Raw genomic sequence first — 26163 nt, 5'->3', positions numbered from 1 at the left:
ACATTCCAAATTAAAATCCAAAAAGGCATAGACGAATTCGAACCTAATACCTTTTGCAAGGAATTCATAAGCTCCATTCACTAGGGCCGGTGGCAACCATGCAGAGGAAAATTTAAACAATAGATGTACATGTTTTACATGACAAATCTCTATACTAGTATTATATATGTGATATTCAATTGTACTTTTATAATTAATATTCTCCAATATGAGTAAATTAAAGTTAAGTTTACACTGGGGTAGATTTTCAGTCAATATCCTTGTACATGTAACCCCCCCCCCCCCCATTTCTTGTATATATTTCTTTCAGGCTTCAGGTCCATTACTTTATGAAATGGAGAGGCACGCGGACATTAACCTATATATGATATAAGCCATATATAAAGCTGGTATAATAACAGGTGAACAAAGGGGGAAAGGTGACGAAAAGGGGAATTGGATAATATAGAACTACATGATGCATAGCAAAACAACTGCATACTGTTGTATTAGCTAAATAGGAAACTTTTAATCTTTTATATTCAATCACTAATCATTCCGAGGACCGGAGATATGTTCTAAGATACATTACATGAAAATATTTGTTTATTCAATCTATTTATAAATGCTCGTAATGGACAAGTTCTGTAGCGAAAGCTTTGAATCCAGCGAAAGTTTCCTCCCCTGCAGGGGCAATGTAGGACGATGGGGGCACAAAACCGTATCGCCCGGTGTCCCGGAGCTCCACCGTGTAGGAATATTTGACGCCACATGCTCCCTTAGCATAGTCATCTGCACCTCCGGCCGCAGCATCTAAAACCAATCAACAAGTTATTTATTTTACCAGTAATACCCAGAACGGGATGCAGCCATTAATACACAGTATACAGCTTTAAATTCGCTTCATAATTTCTTGTCTAGATTTGTTTTATCACTGTATTTTAAAATTCATGACTTTATACCCGTTCTGTACAGATGCTAGGTTACATTGTGCACTGTACATATTTACATTGATTTCACAGTTTGGAATACAGCGAGAAAGGAAAATTAAACTGTAGCGAAAATTAGGCTGTATACAGTATATCGAGTTGGCGGGCTTTGTCTAGCCACAATATTATATTAAAAGTGAACTAAATATTGATTGACTTGAACTTCACATATTTAGGACTTGCATAAAACTCGGGTATCCTCGCCCACGGTGAAAGTGGTCCCGTGGGTGTGACGAATGGCAGTCGCTGCAGCTCGACCAAGGTGATCCTGTGTCATATAATATAAAATTGACCAATTTTCAGAAACCAATTGGAAATATAAACACTAAGATAAAAATTGATGTGCAAATATGTAAACTGTATATACTTAGTTTAGTATTTCAATTCTGAAAATCAATGCAAAAACGAGGTGTTGGTGAACCTTTGTGTTTGATATTGATAAAAATATCAAGTTGTATCCGGTAATAGAGTACTTACCAGGTCCCTGTAATCCGCCGGTAGGACGGGTGTGTAGCCCCACGGGTAAATCCAGTATTGTCCGTATGTATGGATGTTAAGGTAAGCTATGAAGTTGCTGTTTCCACACAGGAAGTTCTGTAAAACTTTGGTTTCTACCTCTGAGGCGGCGTGTGTGCCGGAATGGACTTCCTCACAAGGATTGTGGCTTCCACCATTGTCTGTCGGACAAAGACGAAGATGTTGATTTGAACATATTTTATTGTATAAATATACAGAGATTGGTTACAAGTTCTAGCAACTTAGATAACCTCTCCCGTATACAAAATATATCATGCTATACATGTACAAATAAAGATTGTCGTACCACAGAAAATATAATATTGGTTATTATATACAATTATGATAACATACAATATATGTTTAGGTTCATGTAAGTACATAATCAAGCATAAAATGTAAAATATATTTTAAAATTATGATATATAGGTCCGATTAAAATATGTTAGAGTTCTCAATAAACTTCTGAACTGCCCTGAAAATATGAAAATTTACATCATTTGAAAATTATTCAGTTCCCCATAGTAAAAGGTGGGTATCGACAATAGCAATATCATTTAGCTGACGAGGGTGTTAGGGGTTTGTTACTTATGATATATATATTGATTTTCATAAAACCAATTATGCTTGTGTTCTACTATTTTTGATCTATAGACTATTTTAGAAACAACCTTATTTATGTTAAGCATTTCTTCCACGAATATTTTTAGTTGAATATTTTGCTTGAAATAATTTCAGTCTGATTCAAAAGTATTGTTTAAATGCGTTTGAATATTGAATTAAATTCACGACGCTTATATAAGTCTTGTTCCCTTCCCCGGCCAATCCGTTTTAGACCGAAGACTCTGTCAAGACACCATTTCCGCACTCAAGAGCTCATTTCACGTGTAGAAGATTCATTTTCATTCTAAATTAATTAGTTTACATTTTATAATTAACCTTTTGTATTTGTGATGAATGAAGACTAAATAACGTGGTATTGGATATATGTATACAATGGTCAACGTGTGTTTGAATAGTCACACAATTGAAATGGCTACATTAACAAACGAAATTATTGAATGCTGTTAGGTTTGCATGCGGCTTCAATGATATGTTTGGATACAATCTACTCAATATCTTAAATTTTTGATGCGGCGATGCAAATACAGCGATACAAGATCTCAATTGTGCGCAAAAAGAATATTGCGCTGTAAATCTGGGTTTTTTTAAAATAAGGTGTGGATCTGAGGCTCTCTGGTATGTCCCCATTTTTCCCATAATAACTACACTTCTGCAATTGCAATGTGTCGAAGTTTGCATATCGTAAATCAGAGATATTTTTAAATGCAGGAAATATGACTTGTCACATGTTTGTTTATCATGGCCCTCAATTACCACTCGTTCCTTTGATCAATTACCACTCGCTCCTTTGCTCAATTACAACACGCTCATTCGCGTATAGGGCGAAAATGAGTAGGCAGCGAAAATTAAATGTTAGGGCAAAAGCGCTAAAAATAAATTGCAGTATAAATAATGTTAAGATCTTACAATGCTTTATTCAACAAAAAATTCTGTCTTCTATTAATTATCTGTTTTATCATATGTACTCAGTAATCATCAAATCAACGTCCATACATTATACTAGTATTTGAATAAAACAAATCCTAAGAACAGTCCTGATTAGTACAGGTTATAACCTGTATTTATGTGTCACATATATTAAAATTGTAATATATATATATAAATTCTGTACATTTATAACTCACAACTTAAACAAGACATACGGGAGCTAGTAACTTAGTATACACTGCATACTACAGTAGATGCTTACCAGGGTTCCAATGGTATGCAAAGTTTCTGTTGAGATCAACACCAGTACATCCATGCTGCACAGGTCGTCTGTTTTTCCTCCACATTCTGTCCTGCAATTGAGAGAGCGATCGGGATGCGTCCATAGGCGCAGCTTGGGTTCGAATATTACCGAGGCAGGGGGTCTGGGGGGCTGCGCCCCCCAGAAGCTATCGACATTTTAACAACGTAAAAGGTGGGTTTTTTTTTTTTTACCGAGGCAGCTGCCTCGGTTGCCTCAATGGAAGCTACGCCACTGGCGTCATGCATTGTCTATCATCATTATGTTACGTGAGTTCAGTGTAACTCGGCAACAGAATGACCCCCGGATGTACCACAGACACCAGCAAATCCACCTGCACGTATGGACCTTTGCTAAGACATTGCATAAATGCACATTGTGTAGGATAGAGAAACATTAGAGCACTACGTTTCTTGACATGTATAGAAGTTTGCTCAGGGAGACACAACATCATACTACTGGAGTTGGAAGACACGATGTAGAAAGACCGGGAATACTACTGGAGCTGGCTGGCATGTGTAGAAAGAGCGGAAATCCTACTGGGATTGACAGGTACGATTTAAAAAGAGCGGGAATATTACCGGGGCTGGTAGGCAAGATGTAAAAAGAGTGGGCATATTACAGGGGCTGGTAAGCAAGATGTAAAAAGAGTGGGAATATTATAGGAGCTGGTACATGTAGGCAAGATGTGAAAAGAGTGGGAAACTAAAGACAAGAAACAGAAACCAGACATGGAGACGGTAAAGGAGAACAAGCATTGTGGAAAATTGTATGATTAATTATGTAGTAAACATTGTATAATGAATCATGTAGTAAAAATTGTATGATTAATTATGTAGTAAACATTGTATAATGAATCATGTAGTAAAAATTGTATGATTAATTATGTAGTAAACATTGTATAATGAATCATGTAGTAAAAATTGTATGATTAATTATGTAGTAAAAATTGCATAATGAATCATGTAGTAAAAATTGTATGATTAATTATGTAGTAAAAATTGTATGAGGAATCATGTAGTAAAAATTGTATAATTACATGTATGTAGTAAAAATTGTATAATTAATTATGGAGTAAAAATTGTATAATTATTTATGTATAAAAATTGTATGATTAATTATGTAGTAAAAAGATGGACAATGGTTACATTGGTAACCTTTTGTAGACAGTAAGGTTTCAGAGGTCACAGGGGACCTGAACCAGCACAAACAAAACTGCAAAGAGTATAAAGGAATCCTGTACAATCTCTGTACTGTCTTCTTTTTTCTGTCTCAGGCGAGACAGGGGCTTATGATCAAACAACCCTTGTATGTCAGAGAGAGAGAGAGAGAGAGACGTTCTGGAGGCCAATGCATAATCCTCTTTATTCTGCTTTCCACTTTAATAGCAAACGGGACAACGGAGAGAAACCCGTGCTAGGGGGTAAGAGCAGACTAGCAACGATGGATTTTGGCTGAAAAGCAGATTCATTTCGTGTAATATAACATTGCTGTAAGGGTGCCTATACAAAACAATGACAATACACGCTGTGAAGTGGACGTTAACGTCAGTTTCTAGATATGATATACATGTATAAACAATGACAATACACACTGTGAAGTGGACGTTAACGTCAGTTTCTAGATGTGATTTACATGTATTTATTTTATTTAGTCTTACGTGTGATCGACTGTATTCGTAGCCGTCGGGGTTCACCACAGGGGCGAAGTAGAAATCGAACTTCCCAAGCAAAGCCTCAATCGTTCTGTCATTACTCGGATTGTTCGCCATCTGGAAACAGTATTCGGTTGACTTGTGTTATTCTAATGGCGTTAAAAGGGACAGTATAAATAGTTCTTCTGAAGATCAAGTTATAATTGCCACGATAGTAGAGAAATGTATGGTTCTTTTTATTGGTATGTTGGTCGTTGCATCTTTAACCAACGGAATCAGTTCTACTAATGTGCAATTTACTATCCTTGACCAAAAAACAACCCCATCGTTGTACTGATATCACCATTCCCAAAAAAAAAAAACCCCATCGTTGTACTGATATCACCATTTCCTAAAAATAGAGAGCAGATGGCCATTCCAACAAAAACCCATTAATGTTTGGAAAAAGTCACCTGGTCAATCATGTACAGCACTGTGGAAACGGCAAGCCATTCTCTCGCGTGTATCCCTCCATCCGCGTAAATAGCCTTCTTACCGGACCCGACATTATTGCTTATCTGGAATATTACAAACATATTCATAATTCTTCAAAAAGCATTAAAGTATTTCAAACTATAGTTATTTCTGTAGATCTGGATAGATCACTACTTTCATATTGTGAGCAAAGGTGAGGATACCTACCTTTACGTATTTAATTGTTCTCCCTTCATATGAATGGCCCATGGTATGAACTGATACACGAGAATTGGTAGACAGGGAATCTAGATAAGTATTTATCTACAAAAAAAGGATTTAAATGAAGCTTCTAAATATAAATACCTTCAGGAGTTTCACGTGCAATAAATCATGCGTACCGAATTATGACCGTTGAAAGCACCAATATTGAATGACGTTGCTCTGCGACTGCGCCCGGGCAATGCCTCATCTATCAGTCTTTGGTATTAAAAGAAATGGTGAAAATTTCATTTTTATATGCCATAATCTGTTGCGTGTGATTTGGACAGCAAAAGCGATTTGCATCTTGGTAACTTTCGTATGCTAAATGATATGATATTGTTGTTCTAAGAGCGTCTAGAGATGTACAAGAGCATGAACACTTGGATCTTATCATAAGGGTTGAGCTTTTCCTTTTGAAACATGTTACAAGTAAGCAATTCTCTATGTAAAGAGACACCCATAGGTGTGTGAGAAAGACTTACTTTTGGACATCTTTGATCCAGTGAGTGGGTTTGAGTCCAAGAGACTCAATGTCGTGAACAAAGCTAATGACTTGTTCAGGATCCACGCGAACATCAAATGTATCGTTCAGAAACCTGGGGGACTTCCAGATGTCAAGCTGTAAGAGGTACCATTGTATTATCAAATTCATTCTAATAAAAACCCGGGGGACTTCCGGATGTCAAGCTGTAAGAGGTACCGTTGTATTATCAAATTCATTCGAAAATGGTAATTTGAAAACAGCTACGGTCGTATACAATCCCAAAACTTATATTTCTTATTTTGATATGAATGAGATACACATGCATAATGTGCCATCCCAGCTAAACAAGCTGAACTTGAAAGTGAAAGGTAATTTGTTTAAGTTACTCACGTGGTACTTTTGTGACAGAGCAATCAACTGGTGGACGTTTTCAATTGTCTTGGGCAAAATCTGAAGGACACTGTGCCTGCAATATTTAACCGATACATGTATTCTGTATTGTCATTTACTTATCAGTGTCAAGTCCTTTTGGATAAGGCATTGAAAACGGAGGTCCCGTGTAGCAGCAGGCATTGGCATGATAAAGAATCCTCACAGTTACGTCCCTAAGTAGCTGCAGAACTATGCTCTCTGAAAAAATATTGGGACAGATCAAATATGTCCCAATATTTTTTTCAGAGAGCTACAGTTCAGTAGCTATAGGTCCTAAGCGCCATGCATGTCAACATTTGTTATGTACAGCTGGTGACGTCTCGGTATGGGCGAGATTTTTGGAGGTATATCAATGAATCAACAAATAACTAATTGTTATTGCTCATGTCATGAATCCATTCCTGGCAGATTAAAATAACAAAATCCACTGTTTGAAATCTCCATACTAATTTAAGTGTCAGTGTTATATCTATCAAGACGACTTTGAATTATCTTTCAATGTTGATTATATGATAATGGACTTTTCCATTTGAATTAAGAAGTTCCGGTACCCATCGTATCTCTTGGTCGGACCTGGAAGTGACAGAACGATGCCAATCAAGGAGATAGCTGGAACCGCCTTCGTCCACATTGTCTGGAAAAAATGTCAAAGGTCTGAATAAAGCTACATGAATTTGAGATCAATGGATTATAGTTTCCAGTGATGTACTTTCTATAAAGATTGATATACCAATTTAAAAAAAACAGTAATAAAGGCATTATACGGTCAGATTTGTGTGAACTTACTTACACGAATTAGGGATTCGGGATTCCAAGTGCCACTGGATTACGAAAGACTATCACAACAAGACTCGGCTCGAGGTCATTGATAAGATAGGAATATACACGTACAAGTTGTGATATCGTGCTGTTTAGTACAGTCTCTCATGCACACACAAGTATGAATCTACCTGTCTGATAGTATCTGCGACAATACGGAAACAGGAGTCTTCAACTATTCGTCTGTGGTTGTGTCTGGGACACCACAGAAGTATGGGTCTACGTGTATCTGTCTGTGATTGTGTTTAGAACACCACAGAAGTATGGGTCTACGTGTATCTGTCTGTGGTTGTGTCTGGGACACCACAGAAGTATGGGTCTACGTGTATCTGTCTGTGGTTGTGTCTGGGACACCACAGGAGTATGGGTATATACGTATTTGTCTGTGGTTGTATCTGGGACACCACAGAAGTATGGGTATACCTGCCTGTCATCGTGTATTTTCAACGTAAATCTATATCTATTTCCGCACTTTCTGGTTAGGGTCACATTGGTATGCTATTTCCATTCACCGTAACATCAATAACACTTTTTCATGAATTTCTAACTGAGCTTTGGAGACGGTAATGACCATTTTAGAATTAACCCTTGTACAGGTAGTATGACGATGTCCTCCAAACTACAAAGAACTACGCACGCTAACTCTGAATTCCCGCCTACATTTTCAACTCGTATATTTAAAAAAGCTTTGTAATTTAGCTAATGATAGTTTTTTAAAAATGCAAAGAATCCATTAGTAATTGAGTGTTAACTTTGATACCAGTGTTAATTGATTAATTGCTCTTAATTTCAAATGCTTTTGATTAGGGGGTAGAAAAATATGTTCCTAAAACGTCATACATGTATATTTTTAAATGCTTAATGATATCAATAAATAATCATTTAATTTATCTATATTATTGAGTCAAAATGGGTAATCTTCATTTCTCACATGTTAACCTCATTTGCAGTTGAGCACAGAGTGAACATTTTCGCTGTAGTTTGGTCTGTAGACATACCCCCCCCCCCCCCCCCCCCCCCCCCCGTGAAACTACAAAAGTTTTGGTGTAAATGTTCTAAATGACAGTTTATAATACCTACGAAAAGGAATTTGTGTTTTACGGGGGTGGGGGTGGGGGGTGGGTGTTAAAAATTATTTTCCGTTTTCCATTGATTCTTATAGTGAAATACGCGATTTGAACCCGAATAGTTATCTCTTTTTCTTTTGTCAAATGAATCAACTTTTATGAAAATGATATAAATGTCTATATTGACATAAAAAATTAAACTTTTAAAAATTTACCAGAAGGTACGCAGTTCTTCGTTGTCCATATGGAAAATAAGAGGTGAAAGTACTGCAGAAAAGACCTCTATCAAACGCAGACAGTATTCTCTCTCTCTCTCTCTCTCTCTCTCTCTCTCTCTCTCTCTCTCTCTCTCTGTGGGCTGTAGGCATTATTATTATTCCGGAAATTGTATGTTTTTGGTTTACTTATTAGAATAAAGAGCAGATCACTCTGAATGTTGGAAGGTTCCAACGTGATAAGCGACTAGCCGGTGTTCGTTGAAAACCAGAATATGGCCGAAGAGGAAGAAAAGGGTTATAGATGGGAGACAGAATATGAACGCACATGGTATGAGATCTATTGATATTGAATTCCAGAAGTCGTTGAATGCTTCGTAATTTTGGTATAGCTCCTGTAGTACATGTGCACTACACTGCAGTCTCCAGGCGCTTGTGCAACTACATTGTTCGTTGCTAATAAATTTATATAGGTATATGCAATTTATTTTATACAGCCTGATTGCTGTTCTAGCTATAAGAATTATGAACTCTATATATAAGGTATTGATGCTTTATGGAGACTGTGTAAACACAAATATTCTTTCAAACCAAGTTAAAAACAACAGCAAGTGCTTAGAAACAATTATAGCCAACACAAAACAATACAAATCTTCATGCTTTGTGGACACTATAATCAAATGGAACTAGCTTGAAGACCATATAGTGTGCGCTAAAACTGTCGAGACATTCAAGACCGTCCTCGACAGCCTGTGTCAATAAGACCGACACTAGCTCTCTCACTGTCGTAGAAAGGCCAAAATTGGTAGCTTCGACGTACCCATACAGATACAGACACTTTGTCAAGTAATATTGTCCGTAGGACACTGAATCATACCCATCAATATTTAACAGTTGTTTCATAAACCGTATAATAATGTTTTAACAATTATTTTTACTACTGTTCAGTGTGCCTTATAATAACATTTCATCATAAGGTATTTTTGTAGCTACTGTAATTATTAGATAACTTAAATAATCATATGTCCTATATCAGTTCAATTAATATTACTGTTGACCAACTTTTATTCACGTTCAAGAAATTTTCAAGAGGTTCACAAGAACTTCATCACCGCAAATATTTCTGGCTGGAAACCAGTCCTTGTATATTCAAAATAATCTTGGATGTGAAAATAGAAAAGATAACTGTTAAACATCATAAGGTTTATGAGATGTAAAAAAAAAAACCTGTTAAATATTGATGGTTTCCAGCCAGAAATATTTGCGGTGATGAAGTTCTTATGAACCTCTTGGAAATTTCTTGAACGCGAACCTTGAACCAGTTCACAGGGCTCGAAATTAACATATGCCCGTCAGTCTGTGACTGGTTAAAAGTTTGGCAGACTGACTGGCATTTGTTTTAGTCAGTCCGATGGGACTGGTTGATTTTCTAAAGCATCATTTTGGAAAATATACTTTATATGAAATTTTATACACACATTTGACATGCTACGATCTGTAGATATCAAACGAATCTGATTCGTAAATATAAGTCCCACATTTAAGTGTAACAATATTGTCTGAGGCATATTGAGTTAAATTTCATTTTAGTAACATTAACGAAATATGTTTAATTATTTCTGGAAAACTCTGCTGGACTGGTAAATTTTTCTGCGGACTGGTGGAAATTATACCCCATCAGTCCGGCTGGACTGATGACATAAAAAGTTAGCTTCAAGCCCCGGTTCATGACTGGAAAATCAAGAAATGAAGTTGCAAATAAAAGTTGATTTACGATACCTCTGTCTCTGGCTGACATTATTCAACATGGGTCCTAATGACAGCCTATTGACCTATGTTCAATGCTACAAGTTATACATAGAGGCTTTTTTATAGCTCTAGATAGATACAGCTGAATAATCTTTTATAGTACCTCATGGAAAAACTCCATGAAAGGACTAATCTGATTGGTTTATTTAGTCATGTGACTTGGAAGGTTAAACATGATATATTCTCAGAATAAAAGCTTTATATCTACCTCAGGAGCTCTTTCAGCATTTCTCATTATGAACATAACATCAGAGATAGTCCATAAGCATTATAACACAATATACCCTAGTATATCATCAGATGTCAAATATATAAAAGTTCAAGATTTTTTCGCAAATGAAAACATTTTTAGAATAAGTGTCAATGCAATATAACAATTGTTGCATAATAATAAGGGAAATGGAAGCCTTTGAACAATTATATGCCCTGTTGACTTGACAATAAAACGGACGTGTCAGTCACAGGAAAACAAGACGAAGTTGTGATCTGGTGGCTCTTGTGTGATCATCGCTGATAGAAGCATTGGTGTAGATTCCATCGAAGATTTCTATACATTTCAGTCTGTTTTGAGATTTATCGTTTGTGTTTACAGGGAGGCTATTCAAGAGGATGAGAAAGGCTCACTGCAGGCAAGTGTGGATGACATCATCAGCAAAGCCAAGAGGAGAAAACTCCTGGAGAAAATCAGCAATGTCAGACTTGGAATGGTATGTAGATGATATTGCAATCTTTTTCAGGGAACAAATTTTAAAAATTTTGAAATCAAGTTACGATTTTGTCAGTGTTTTTTTTTTTTTTTTTTTCAGATGAGACATTTATTTCTCATCATTGACATGTCAGAAGCCATGAATGACCAAGATCTGAAACCCACTCGTCTACTGTCAACATTGAAAGTAAGAGTGCTGCCTATTCTATTACAGTGAAACTTCTCTAAACCGGCCAGCTGTGGGACCGGAAAAAACGGCCGGTTTAGAGGGGTGGCCGGTATACCGAGAATTTAGCATTTAGAGACATTTCAGCTCAATTTTTATTAGATATTTCATTGACATACCACAAACCATATAATATGGTGTTCAAGGACTATTATTTCACTATTGGAAATAAAACAAAATAATTTACTAACATGTTTATTTTCAATTTATATCACTAAAACTAATTAAACATGAATAAACATTTTTACGTTGACATGCATAAATAATGGAAAACAGTCCGTTTAAATAAAACTGCATTTGATATATGTATAGAAATCTGTAGACTAGCTGCATTTATGTAGAATTTCAGCTTATGTTTTAATAAACAAAACAAACACATAGCCATTTGATTGCTGCAATTAATACACAGAGTAGGTACTGCTCACTTTGATATGGGGATCTATGATCAATTATCCGTGGAGATCAATTTAGACCACTTGTACCTACAGGTAATTATTACCAGAAATAGTCTTGCTGCAATCATCTAATTTTAACTTTAAATTTATAACAGGATACATAAAGAAAACACAGAGGCCTATTATTGGAATTCCCCTTACCTATAAAAACTCTGTTTACGTCCATTGCTTATATCGTTAACAAATTTGTTTTGACGTTTTTGAAAAGTAGAGTAGTAAATATATAATTTTAATTGTGATGTTTCTTAGGAATTTTTAGTCTATGGAAACCCCCCAAAAATTATTTATCTATTGAAAATTATCATGAACAGTCATGGGTTTGTTGTTTATTAACTACCGCTTATATCAATGGTGCAACAATATGGCGTATTGATTGTAGTCATTCAATATGTGCATATCTGTTTATAAAATTTTGTACAGAAATTTAAAAGGGTCACACAGATTACCCAAGCACCAATTAGCACCCTGGACAGCACAGGTAAACTATAGAACTTATAGAGGCCACTGGTGTTTTTCACACCTCCGGTTGATAATTTCCCACCTGGCTGGTAGGTCAGTAATTTTTCACACCTGGCCAGTCTTAATCACCCCTCTGGCCAAAATCTTCTAGTCTTCAAATAGTGGCCAGTATTATAAGGGTAAATTACACATGTTTGTTAACAATTGTACTTTAAAAAGTGGCCGATGTCCGGTTTTCAGGGGTGGCCGGTTTTGTGAGACTTTCTTTGTAAGGAAATGTTAAGGTTTCTGCCGGGACTTTGAAAATTGGCCGATATTCAGGGAGAACCGGTTTTCTGAGGGGCTGGTTTGGAGAAGTTTCACTGTACTTGATTTAAAAAAATTATAATTGATTTTTCTTTTTTAATGTCGAATTCTAAATGGAAATCCACGGAGTACAGTGTAGCTTTCTTCTTTTTCTAATTTACTTTTTTTTTTAATGTGAAGTTCTAATGGTGTAAAAATGGGGTTCTTGTGGATAATTCTGTACGTAAATATAGTGAAGAACAATTTGGATGTTAGTAAAAATTAAGTCTTGATGAGAGGGCCTCCGTGGCCGAGTGGTTAGAGCATCACACTCAAAATCACATGGTTTCTCACCTCTGGTCGGCATGGGTTCAAATCTCCCTCATGCAGTTAAGTGAGAAAGTTTCCCAGTTTACTTTTGGAAGGTCGGTGGTCTCTTCACAGGTACATTGTATCTGGGTTCTCTCTTCCACCAATAAAAACTGGGCACCACCAGATAAATGAAAAATTGTTGAGTGTGGCGGAAAACAGCAAAACAAACAATCCAATAAGGCAAGACTGCAGAAATAAAGTCTTGCTTATTTTTTCTTTAGCTCTTGGAGTATTTTGTTGAAGAGTATTTTGATCAAAACCCAATTAGTCAGCTGGGCATCATTACAACAAAGAACAAAAGAGCAGAAAAAATATCAGAGTTAGGGGGTAAGATTTACAGTGTATTCTTTTTAAAAAAAATAGTGCAGAAATAGAATGCACTAAAGAAAGGAAACCTTTTAGCTTTAATATTTGTAGAAAACATTTTAACCTTATTACTCAGGGTATCATATGGCTACATATGAATTATGTTGACATATATCCTTCACATTCTTTATTCAGGAAATCCCAGAAGACATATAACAACTTTACAGAGCCTTGTCAATAAAACTTGTCAGGGGGAACCATCTTTACAGAACACTTTAGAACTGGCCCATCAGACTCTCAGGTAAACTGCAATTCATATACAGTCATCAGGCATCCAGGGCTCAAACATTAAATTGATATGTGAAAAGAGGGTGAAAACTAAAACGAGCTGTTCACAGTTGGAAATGTTGAAATATTATCAAGTTAAGGAGGTATGCTACACCAAAAAAATTTAATTTGGATGAAATGTGGAGGATATGAACAGCAATATTTTGAAATTGAAAACTTTCAAATTTACTTTATTTAGTCAAAAAATACAGTTTTTGTAGAAAGCAATCCGGAAAAAATTAAAAACCTCTGCTGGACTCGAACCTGTGATCTGCAGTTCAGCCGTTGAAGTGCTAACCTACTGAGCTACTCGGCTAGTGATTAATTTTTTAATGAATAGAGAAATATTGCTGATATTTATATTTTCATCCATGTTTTAAAAGGAAGTCAGCCATTATGACGATGTAGAGTACCTTCTTAAATGATTTTTATGAATTCAGAAAATACATGTATTTTGTGCATAACAATGTAAACCATTCAGGATGATTCTTTGTTATTTTGAAGACACATGCCCGGACATGCTAGCAGGGAGGTTCTAGTGATCTTGGGCAGTCTCACAACGTGTGATCCCGATAACATATTTAGCACAGTTTCTGTAAGTTACATGTTCTTCCAAAAGAAAAAATCTCATTGCAGACGCTGAAAGTTAAAAGTGCTCCCAAAAAATTATTCAGGGTAGCTATTGTACAATATAAGTGAAAAGTGATCCCGATAATATACTCAGCACAATCTGTGTAGATTACAAACATACATATATAATCCCAATAATATACTCAGCACAATCTGTGTAGATTACAAACATACATATATAATTCTGATGATGTACTCAGCACAATCTGTGTAGATTATAAACATATAATTCTGATGATGTACTCAGCATAATCTTTAAAGTCAAATACAGTGAAGCTCGGATTAGCTGATTTTTTGTGAAAAGTTCACTGTCTGTAATATGCTGTACATTCATAGTGAATTATTAGAATTACTTAGTTATGACTATTTGCTATTTACTTGTAGCAGATAAATATATTGATTGATTGATTCAATATTGTTTAACGTCCCTCTCGAGAATATTTCACTCATATGGAGACATCAACACTGCCGGTGAAGGGCTGCAAAATTAGGCCTATGCTCGGGGCTTATGGCCTTTGAGCAGGGAGGGATCTTTATCGTGCCACACCTGCTGTGACATGGGACCTCGGTTTTTGCAGTCTCATCCGAAGGACCGCCCCATTTAGTCGCCAGCAAAAGCACTATACCTCTTTGATATGTCTTAAAACAAATTAGATTTGATTTCTCATACTAACTTACAATTGTGTCTATGTTTATTTATATTAGTACATGTATCATTGAAAGCAGATAAATGTAACTTTCAATGATACATGTACAAATATAAATAAACATAGACACAATTGTAAGTTAGTATGAAAAATCAAATCTAAAGATACTGAAGAAAATTTGTTTTAAGACATATCAAAGAGGTATAGCGCTTTTGCTGACGAAACAGCCAGCTCAGAAATTTTAAGGGAAAACAACGGTTTTCAATGATAGACTAACGTGTTATTTTTAAATATAAGGCCAACAGTTTTAATGTTTCGTTAACCAAGATAAATAACTGTTGCAGTTTAGCATGAGTGACAATTATATGAGTCATTCTTTAATCAATAAACCATGTTCCTATGTGGAATGATGAACAGCACAATATTTTCATAGGTGCATTCATATCACAACCATTTTACAAATGGCATTTCTTTAATTCAAGCTCACTGTCTTTTTCTGACATGGCTGCAGCACCTTTAATAGATTCTGTCAGTTCATTTGCCTTTGGTTGATAATTCAAGTGTTTAGCTTTGCCTAAATAGCATATGACAGTTGCTACATGAGTTTTTAGCTCACCTGATCGCCTGTTTTCCGTCGTCTGTTTGTCTGTCTGTAAACTTTTTACATTTTCGGCTTCTTCTCCAGAACCACTCAGCCAATTTCAACCAAACTTGGTCAAAAGGGCTTTCAAGTTTGTTCAAATGAAGGGCCATGTCCCTTTCAAAGGGGAGATAATCACAAAAATGCAAAAATAGGGTGGCGTCATTTAAAAATCTTCTCAAGAACCACTGGGCCAGAAAAGTTGAAATTTACATGAAAGCTTCCTGATATAGTGCAGAATCAAGTTTATTCAAATCATGGCCCCTGGGGGATGGATGGGGCCACAATAAGGGATCAAAGTTTTACATGCAAATATATAGGAAACATCTTTTAAAATCTTCTCAAAAATTACTGGGCCAGGAAAGCTGAGATTTACATGAAAGCTTCCTGACATAGTTCAGATTCAAGTTTGTTCAAATCATGGCCTCCGGGGGTAGGATGGGGCCACAATAAGGGATCAAAGTTTTACATGCAAATATATAGAAAACATCTTTAGAAATCTTCTTCTCAAGAACCACTTGGCCAGAAAAGCTAAGATTTACATGAAAGCTTCCTGACATAATGCAGATTCAAGTTTGTTAAAATCATTGCCCCTGGGGATATGATGGGGCCCTAATAGGGGATCAAAGTTTTACATACAAATATATAGGAAACATCTTTAAAAATCTTCTTCTCAAGAACCACTGGGCTAGAAAAGCTGAGATTTACAGGAAAGCTTCCTGACATAGTGCAGATTCAAGTTTGTTCAAATCATGGCCCCCGGGGATATGATGGGGCCATAATAGAGGATCAAAGTTTTACATACAAATATATATAGGGAACATCTTTAAAAATCTTCTTCTCAAGAACCACTGAGCCAGAAAAGCTGATATATACATGAAAGCTTCCTGACATATTGCAGATTCAAGTTTGTTCAAATCATGGCCCCCGGGGATATGATGGGGCCATAATAGAGGATCAAAGTTTTACATACAAATATATATAGGGAACATCTTTAAAAATCTTCTTCTCAAGAACCACTGAGCCAGAAAAGCTGATATATACATGAAAGCTTCCTGACATATTGCAGATTTAAGTTTGTTAAAATCATGGCCCCCAGGGGTAGGATGGGGCTACAAGGGGGGATGATAGTTTTGCATACAAATATATAGGGAAAATCTTTAAAAATCTTTTCAAAAACTACTAGGCCAGGAAAGTTGAAATTTACATGAAATTCCTGACGTAGTGCAGATTCAAGTTTGTTAAAATCATGACCCCCGGGGGTAAGATGAGGCGACAATAGGGGATCAATTTTTACATACAAATATAGAGGGAAAATCATTAAAAATCTTCTGAAAAATCACTTGGCCAGAAAAGTTTACATTCACATGAAAGCTTCCTGACCTAATCCAGATTTAATTTTGAAAAAATCATGGCCCCCAGGGTTAGGTTGGGGTCACAATAGGGATAAAAATTTTACATGCGAATATATATGAAAATCTTTAGATATGAGCCAAGGTGACTCGGGTGAGCGATGTGGCCCATGGGCTTCTTGTTATATTTACTTTTGAAGACTGTATAATAGTTATTTTCCTCCCTTGACCTATTTTAACCTATTTACATGCCGTGCATTTGAGCCCCTTTTCTTGTATTTGTTTAGCTTTTCTTCAGCCACATTACGGGTTAAAAATCCTGTGCACACAGGAATAGGTTAGTGTAAACAAACAATTATTGTATAATAATGTATAATAAACAATGCAGTGATCTCAGAGTCGTAAGTCGTAACTTGCAAATATTGGAAGTTATGCTGAAAACAATTTCAGTGTTTTATTTCTGGTTTAGGGTGGCCATTTGCAACAGTTTACAATTTTTTAGGCCCATTATGTTACATCTACCATATACTCTAAATGATATCAGTGATATAGATATCTTTATTGAGTAATTTGGGTAAACACAAGCATAAACTAACATTGTATAGCTGAATGTTTGTAAAAAAAATTATATTCAAGAAAAAAGTATATATATGTAGGCGAAATTGCATACCAAGTGCACTATAGCTCTTTATTTAGTTCAATTGTTCCATTGTATTGGAAATTGAATAATTTAATTTCACTTGTAACATGCAATTTTATTGGCTGAACACACTGAAAAAAATTAGTTTATATTGTATAATGTAATTGTGTAATGTATATGTACATTTTGTAATACATGACGCATTATATATGCAGATCAAGCAATCCCTCAAGTGAAAATATATTTTATAATAATTTAATTTTACTTGTGTCCCCATACCAAGTTACATTATACAATATAAATTAATTTTTTTCAGTGTATTTTTTGGACCTATGTTATACTGTTGCTTCACGGATTATAAAGCGTAAACTGCACCAAGTTACATTATATCATATAACATAGGTCAAAATTAGCTTCATTCCTTAAATATTTTGGTCAGAGGATCATCAAGTCTTGTCCCTGATCATACTGCTGTAAATCACCCATATACAGATTTTATTTTTGTAAGAAAATCCCTTTGAATGAACTGTCTTGATGAAACATTTAGAAGGGAAAAAAAAAACATTTTAAAAGAAAATGTTCTCGAGACATATAGTCTTCCTAGTTTGATCTCCTATGTACTGTAGTACATGTGTCTCATGTGATCTCTATGAATTAAATACACGCAAGTGTGGTCCTGATATTATAGTATATTTACATTTCCAATGTTTCTGCCTTTGATATCTTACAAATTGTAATGATAGGTAGCCATTTCCTTATGAGTGAACAATGTGCGTAGGAATCTTGATGAAAGCAGAATAAAAACAAGAGGCCCAAGGGCCTAGAATCGCTCTTCTGATAAATTGTACAACCCCACCATTTCTATTCTTAGCCTCTTAGTGTTCTAAATCTTTAGTTAAATCCTAAGAATTAAAAAAAGTAGGTCAATGTGACCTACTTTTTGGTTTACACATTTTGAGAACCCAAGAAATATCAACTGACAAAGTTTGATGATTTTAAGCCAATTAGTATCTGATTATTGAAATATAGATGTCAAATTCCAATCGTAGGTCATGGTGACCTACTTTTTGGTCAGCGAACTCCGAACATGCAAGACCCATCAACTGACAAAGTTTGATGACTGTAGGTCAAATAGTATCTGAAATATATAAATATAGCCGTCAAATTCCAAAAGTAGGTCAAGGTGACCTACTTTTTGGTCAACACCCTTTGAACATGCAAGACACATCAACTGACAAAGTTTGATGACTGTAGGTCAAATAGTATCTGAAATATATAAATCTAGCCGTCAAATTCCAAAAGTAGGTCAAGGTGACCTACTTTTTGGTCGACACACTCCGTAGACTCAAGATGCATCAACTGTCAAAGTTTGATGATTGTAGGTCAATTAGTGACTGAAATATATAAATCTAGCCGTCAAATTCCAAAAGTAGGTCAAGGTGACCTACTTTTTGGTCGACACACTCCGTAGACTCAAGATGCATCAACTGTCAAAGTTTGATGATTGTAGGTCAATTAGTGACTGAAATATATAAATATAACTGTCAAATGCCAAAAGTAGGTCACAGTGACCTACTTTTTGGTCGATACACTCCGAAGACTCAAGATGCATCAACTGACAAAGTTTGATGATTATAGGTCAAATAGTGTCTGAAATATAGTAATTTAGCTGTCAAATACCAAAAGTAGGTCACGGTGACCTACTTTTTGGTCGACACAAACCGAAGACTGAAGACGCGTCAACTGACAAAGTTTGATGATCCTAGGTTTTACAGTGCCCAAAATATGCATCTAAAATTGAAAATGTGAAATTTGAATATCTGCAAAATTCAAAAAGTAGCTCACTGTGACCTACTTTTTTATAAATATGTTTCAAGGCCTCAAGATGCATCAACTTACAAGATTTGATGATTCTAAACCTCTCGGTATTTGAAATAACAACTTAAAATATATCTATAAATGATAAGCCATAAAATTCAGAAAGTAGGTCACGGTGACCTATTTTTCAGTTGACGCATTTCAAGGTCTTATGATCCACCAACTGACAAGTTTTGATAATCATAGGCTTCAAAGTGTCCCAGATATGCATCAAAATTAATTTTAAAATAAATACCTGCAAAATTCAAAAAGTAGGTCACCGTGACCTACTTTTGAGACAACTTGACACAAGGTCCTAAGATGCATCAACTGTCAAAATTTGATGATCCTAGTCCTTATAATGACTAAAATATCAAAGATTTAAGGAAATATAAATTTAGGTCAACTTTGAAGTGACCTTGAGACCACGCCCTTTGCCCCAGGGTAATGCCTTGAATAATTTTTAATCTACAACATATCCTCATCCTTATGTGTAAGTTTGGTGATAATCTGCCCAGTGGTTCTTGAGAAGAAGATTATTTAGCAACCACTACTTTTGTTTGTATTTTCCTGATTATCTCCCCTTGTTAAAGGGTCACATCCCTCTATTTAGTATGTATGAAAGCCCTTGGGCCAATAATACCCTGTAACAAATTTGAAAAAAATTGGCCAAGGGGTTCTTGAGTTATAGCCCTTTTTCTAAAAAGTTTACGCACACCGCACAAATGGCCATAGCATTAGCTCTTTGAGCCTTCGGCTCAGAAGAGCTAAAAATAGAAATTAAATTTCAGTTTTGAGGATACATTTATGAGGGTATAAACTGCATACTTTTCATGAAGCATAAAACATAGTGCATAAAGTGTGTCGGTGTGAAGCATCTCATTTTATTTAAAAATGAAATTTATTTCTTAATTGTACAGATTCTTTAAGTTAAGCATTGTTATCCTGATGATATACATGTACTTGGCAAAGTCTCTGGAAGTTATTTACAGGAAGTTTTCTTGTCACATGTAGAAGATTTTCATGATGACAGATTCAGAAGTTAATTAGAAAAAGACTTGAATTTCTTAACAGTTGTTTAAGACATTCAAAAAGTTCAGACATTTATTATTAAGTAATGCTTTGAAAATTCTGTTAATTGCATGTATATTGCAAATGCCTCATTGGATGACTGCATTCTTATTAAGTTTTTGCTGTGTCTGATTTTAGATGCTCAGAGATGGAAATGTCAGGTGTTCTGTCATTGGTCTGGCAGCTGAAGTGTGTGTCTGTAAAAAGTTATGCAAGGAAACACATGGTAATCATTTCAGAATCTGGACAACTTTCTAAGCATTCCCATAAACCTGATTGTGTTTTCATATAATTTTTTTTTTCAATTTCTACAGTTTAGATTTATTTTGTGTACTTTAGGCAGCTACAATGTCATTTTGGATGAAGGTCACTTCAAGGATCTTCTCACACAGCATGTCACTCCACCACCTGCTACAGTGAGTAAATGTGCATGAATGAACTGGTTGGTGCAGGATGACTTGAAAACATTTTGTACTTGTCCACTTAATGAGAAAGTTTTTCAAACTATTTGTAAAATTATATAGAGGTCAGGACTGCCAAAGGCAGCCCCCTCCCCAAAAAGCAATATAAATTCATCCCAAACAACAACAAATATTAGTTCTGTAGATTAGATCTAGAAAAGTGATGGGAAAATGTTTGAAGATGAAGAATTGAAAGCATGATGAGTTTTTTTTTAAATATAAAGGTAGCAAATAAGTTTTGAAAATTGTATGGGATTTAAGCAAGTGATGATGATTTCCAAGTCCCATTGAAAAATTGGTGATAAAAAATTTCATTACACCATGTCAAAATATATGAACAAAGAGTGCCAGTTGAAATGTCCTAGTTACGTGTGTATTTGTTATTTAGATGGAAACACCTTGACTGTACAAAGTTACATGTTCATTCTCTGCTGTATTTGTAGGCCAATACAGAATCATCACTCATTAGAATGGGTAAGGTTACTTATCAATGCACTTAGAATAGTTTATATGATGTATTGAACAAAAGTGTCCATCTAGAATCAGAAGTATCCATTAAGGAAATCTCGCCTCTTGGATTGAATGCTGGAAATTTGCACAAACTTTCATTTCTGCACACTGACACAAGTTGATGCAACAGTTGTTAACTTTTGTTAAAGTACATCTACTGTGTAAAAGTTTAAATTTCAAAGATGTCATTTTGTGAAAATTACGTTCCAGTATTAAATTTAAATTGAGAATTTTGACTGTTCCTTTGGACCTGTGGATATGAAAATGACTGTCCCAAATTCCTTGATTCAATAATTATTATTATAATTTTAAAAAAAATTCTTTTGTTTATTACAGAAAAATATGAGTGTGATCCTATTGGGGATTATGCAGTTAAAGACAATTTGTTCTTAGGAATACTTTAACTCATTTTCAGAAACATTCATGTATTAACTTTGAGTTACTTCATAGTACCACTCATCGTTTAACAGTTGAATTGCATTGAATGTAGTGTAACGGAGAGAAAACCTGTAGGTTCCAACGATGAGTACAACTTGAAGAAAATAGAAATAAAGAAATTATTTGGCATCTGATAACAACCTGGATGCACACATGTCTAATTTACTGGCCCTGTCATTGAAGAATTTTGATATGTATTCAAATTAACTAGCCTTAATTAAGTGCTCTTTACAAAGCACTGGCCCAAATCCATCATTTATTTGCCCCAGACTATCAGGGCATCAATTATCTGAGCCCTGAACTAAAGCAGACTATTTTTGTATGGATGTTAGTTATATATGCATGTTAGTTGATTCCAACCTTTAACAGCTCAAGGAGATTATCCCATCAGAAACCCTTAGCTAGTGAAGATGTAATCATTAGAATAAAACAATCGAGAAGATTATACCTTAGAATGGTTTAAACTTAATGTGTAAACTAAAGCAAAACTGCAAAGGGAAAAAACAACAACAAAATGTTATTTCAAATGGATAATGGTGGGATAAAAAAAAATTCTAGTGTTATTTGCTCTTTGAGAAACAAGTACAATTAAAGTTGTTTTAGTGAAGTTGCTATGAACAAGCATTCTGTATATTTGTATACCACAGGCTGTCCAGTGTCCCTAAAATTCCTAAAAAATCAACAACAAATTTACTTTTGCTAAAATTCCTAAAAATATGTTGAATTCAAGGGGAAATACTAAAAAGGCCCCAATTTTTCATGTCAATTCCTTATATGTATTTTTTATATAGCTACTTCAGCAATTTTGAAAATGTACTCATACTAAATGTAGTTTGCGGATGCGGATTTTATTCAGATAATGCAGGGAAAGGCATTTGACCAGTGGATCCATGGGTCAAGCTTGTTTATTGGTTGAGACTGTAAGGCCAATTCAACTTAATTTGTAGATTGTCATCTGGGGTCGGCGGGTGGGAGGATTTTATTTTTTAATTTTTATTTCCCCGAGAATAAAAAATAAATGACACAAGGCATCACACAAAGTGTTAATCAAGTTAACATTGAAAACAACATTCTGTGACTTTAATCATTCACTCATGTCACTGGGAAGCAAGTGTGTTTGAAATTGTAATTTTTGCAAAAATAAAAAAGATAGGGGCAAGCCCGTTTTTGAGGGGCGGGCGGGGATGATAATCTATCAATTAATTTTAATTGGCCTAACACAGATGTTGCTACTAAGGTTTATAGCCAATAACAGCTGGGACAATGGAACCCTGGCAGATGCCCTTCCTGTACTTGCTGTATTTTTGTGAGCTTCTTTATTGTCAAACTTGCAAAGTTAAGTTCCATTTAAATGTCTAAATCTGCCCTTGTACAGTTAAAATTCCTAATTCTAGTCCTAAAATGTCTGAATTTTGTCCCTAAAATTAGCCCAAAAATTAGTCAACAATCGCTGGACAACCTGTATACCAGGAAGTGCATCATTTACTCCATGTTGTTGTAAATGTTTTGTAATGTTTGATAACTGAGTTTATTACTGTATCGATGAACTGGCAATCATTTAGGTTTCCCTCATCATCAGTTAAATGCAGATAAAGAGGAGAGACCGTCCATCTGTATGTGGTAAGGAATTAGATTTCTCTCACTACTTGTCATCAAGTACATACGACATGTAATATTCCATTTTTAAAAAAAGAATATTTCGGTTCAGGAGAAATATATACAGTCAAGCCCAGTTTATTCAGACTCTGGTTCTAGGGAAAATTGATTTGGATAATAACTGAATTGCATCGGTTAGGGAAATAAATAATGTTCCACAAATCGGTTCCCAAGAAATGTCATTCTGAAGTGTCTGTATTGTAATTACTTGGACAAAGAAAGCTTGACTCTACTCATATTCCTCAACAATCTTTCCCTGCTGTCATTTATGTTGTGAATTCATGCATCACTGGCAGAGTTATTGCCCTTTTAATGCTTTCTTAACCTATAGGTGATCAAGATCCAACAATACCTGTCCCCCAGATTAAAACAAATTTTACGACACACACACATATATATATTATATACATGTATATATATCAGTTGTAATACACGTGATTCTGTTATCTATATTTTTTCATGTGCACAGTCATCTTGACAGTAAGAATGGCCAAGGCTTCAGTAGTACTGGGTACTTTTGTCCTCAGTGTAAAAGTAAATACTGCGAACTGCCAATAGAATGCAAAGCCTGTGGTGAGTATGTTAGGGTATTTCTCAGTATCTTGTTTTCCTGTTAAATCGGTGGAGACCAGAAACAAGGTTCCCTGAGCTGTATAAGTCCGTGCTTCTGTACATTAACTTACTGTAGTCTTGTAATTAGAGGCGACAGTGCTGTAGTTAGAATGTTGACAAAATGTTGCAGTAGATATTTAGATTGATTTGAAATGGATATTTACAACCTGGAAAACATGCTATTACTTACTCTCCAAACTGAAATTAAGTTTGCATTTTAAGTTGAAATACTTGGAACTTTTAGTTTAGGGTCTGTATGTCTGTCCAAAATACTGTGTTACTTGTCATAAATTTGTCCTTTAGAAGGTAAAGAACTCGATGGTCATGATTAAAGACTTTTTTTCTGTATAACTTCATATTTAGTTGGGTAAAGTCAAGGTAAAAATTTGACGGGTCATAATGCTATGTCAAGTTCAGCTACAGTGAGAATTGTCCTCATTATGGGGCATTCATATGTACAGAATTTTAATGAAAAAACATAACTAAATCTAGAGGAAAACAATCTTGTTGAGTTGGAATTGACCCTTGTAGGTCCCTATCATATAGATTTTGACAACTCAGCATTACGTCCGACAAGTTGACATAGTCAGTTGACAATCTGACAATAAAATATATTATGTTGACAAATTTTCTGACAGGTTGACATAAATTTAGTTATGAACTTGACTGTTGGTAGGTATTTTAAGTCAGTCTCCTATATCTTGTGCAAAAGAAAAGGGGAGAATGCTTTAGCTTGCATACCTTGTACTGGATAGGCTAATACACATCAACGTGTAGATAGTTTGTATTGCTCAGCAGGTTTAGTATGTCCAAAATCAAGGTCACTACCAGGCCAGACAGGCTTTATGTGTGAGAAATGAATAACTGGAGAACACTTAACATTGCGGACTTCATACTTACATGTAATTGGCTGATACACATCAATGAGCAGATGATCCTTCATGCTCGGCTGGTTTATATGCCCAAGGTCATGGTCACTATCCTGCTAGGCAGGCTTTATGTGTCTCCCACATCTTGACCTTGTACAATGCATAACTGGAGAACACTACAACTGCCCTGGTGAGCAATATCACCCATAAACCATATGTTTATTGTACTGGTTCTCTATGTCAGAACTTGCTTGCATTTCTATGTACTTTTAGGCCTGACCCTGGTGTCAGCCCCTCACCTAGCTCGTTCATATCATCATCTGTTTCCATTGGATCAGTTCCGTGAAATCCCTACAGCTCAGATGGGATCAAACGTGTAAGTCAAATGTTTATTTCATCAGGTGTTTAAGTAATTTTCTAAATACAGTCAAACCTTGTTATCTCAAAATCAATGGGACCGAGAAAATACTTTTGAGACATCCAAGGATTCGAGAGTTAAATACTTGGAGAATAAGTGGTTGGGACTTCTGAATCACTTCAACATATCCATTATCCATGATATTCGAGATACCGGTGTTCGAGATACCAAAGTTCAACTGTATTTCTTAACCAATGCTTTCTTTGTATCAAAAAGTTTGGAATCACATCAAATACAAGTTGTTTGTTTGGAGAGGAAGACAGGGTTTTTACTCAAGTAAAATGTACAATTTTTTTTACAGAATATGTTTTTCATGTCAATCAACCGTTCAAGAACTTAATGTAAGTATCATAGAAAATGATATTCAGCATTCAAGTAATAAGTATCATTTACCATATATGGAATAATATATTCAGTTTCCCTCCACAATGATTGGTTAATGTTTTGATGCTTATATGAATATTATAAGTATGCACACAAGTAGTCATTTTAATGTAATATATCTAGATGCATCCTCTCATTTGTAGGTGTATATTTGTGACAATTGTCAACAGATTTTCTGTTTGGATTGTGATTTATTTATTCACGAGACATTACATTCCTGTCCAGGATGTGCAAGCTCAAGGCAAACGCAACAGCTGGCCAAAATGGCGGGATTTTCTTGACAAGAATAAATTTTAATATCAAAACATT

At 35.3% G+C, this 26163-nt stretch overlaps 2 protein-coding genes across 3 annotated transcripts; one reads left to right on the top strand and one right to left on the bottom strand.

Annotated features, from left to right (window-relative positions):
• Positions 1 to 567: 567 nt before the first annotated feature.
• LOC125663595 (carboxypeptidase B-like) lies at positions 568 to 7689 on the bottom strand. 2 transcript variants are annotated; one of them, XM_048895871.2, is made up of 12 exons: positions 7414 to 7689; positions 7175 to 7257; positions 6582 to 6657; positions 6190 to 6326; positions 5845 to 5923; positions 5672 to 5767; positions 5443 to 5547; positions 4997 to 5107; positions 3298 to 3388; positions 1446 to 1645; positions 1152 to 1236; positions 568 to 792 (listed from the first exon to the last, which is right to left on the bottom strand). In XM_048895871.2, exons 2-12 carry the CDS (start codon positions 7252 to 7254, stop codon positions 599 to 601), a joined length of 1254 nt encoding a protein of 417 aa, XP_048751828.2. In that variant the 5' UTR covers positions 7255 to 7257; positions 7414 to 7689; the 3' UTR covers positions 568 to 598. The 2 variants fall into 2 exon arrangements, with proteins under 2 accessions (XP_048751828.2, XP_048751829.2); XM_048895872.2 differs by having other exon boundaries at positions 7410 to 7570.
• Positions 7690 to 8919: 1230 nt separating this feature from the next.
• On the top strand, positions 8920 to 26162 carry LOC125663593 (general transcription factor IIH subunit 2-like). The gene is made up of 14 exons (XM_048895869.2): positions 8920 to 9055; positions 11126 to 11240; positions 11340 to 11426; positions 13258 to 13363; positions 13538 to 13643; positions 14174 to 14264; positions 20645 to 20732; positions 20846 to 20922; positions 21411 to 21441; positions 23478 to 23535; positions 24041 to 24144; positions 25326 to 25428; positions 25772 to 25811; positions 25998 to 26162. The coding sequence occupies exons 1-14, from the start codon at positions 9000 to 9002 to the stop codon at positions 26133 to 26135; spliced, it is 1200 nt and encodes a 399-aa protein (XP_048751826.2). The 5' UTR covers positions 8920 to 8999; the 3' UTR covers positions 26136 to 26162.
• The last annotated feature ends 1 nt before the right edge of the window (position 26163 follows it).

Source organism: Ostrea edulis, chromosome 1 (assembly GCF_947568905.1).
Source record: "Ostrea edulis chromosome 1, xbOstEdul1.1, whole genome shotgun sequence".
Classification (NCBI taxonomy): Eukaryota; Metazoa; Mollusca; class Bivalvia; order Ostreida; family Ostreidae; genus Ostrea; species Ostrea edulis.
The sequence above is the reverse complement of the archived record's forward strand: the minus strand, read 5'-3'. Positions and strand labels throughout refer to the sequence as shown.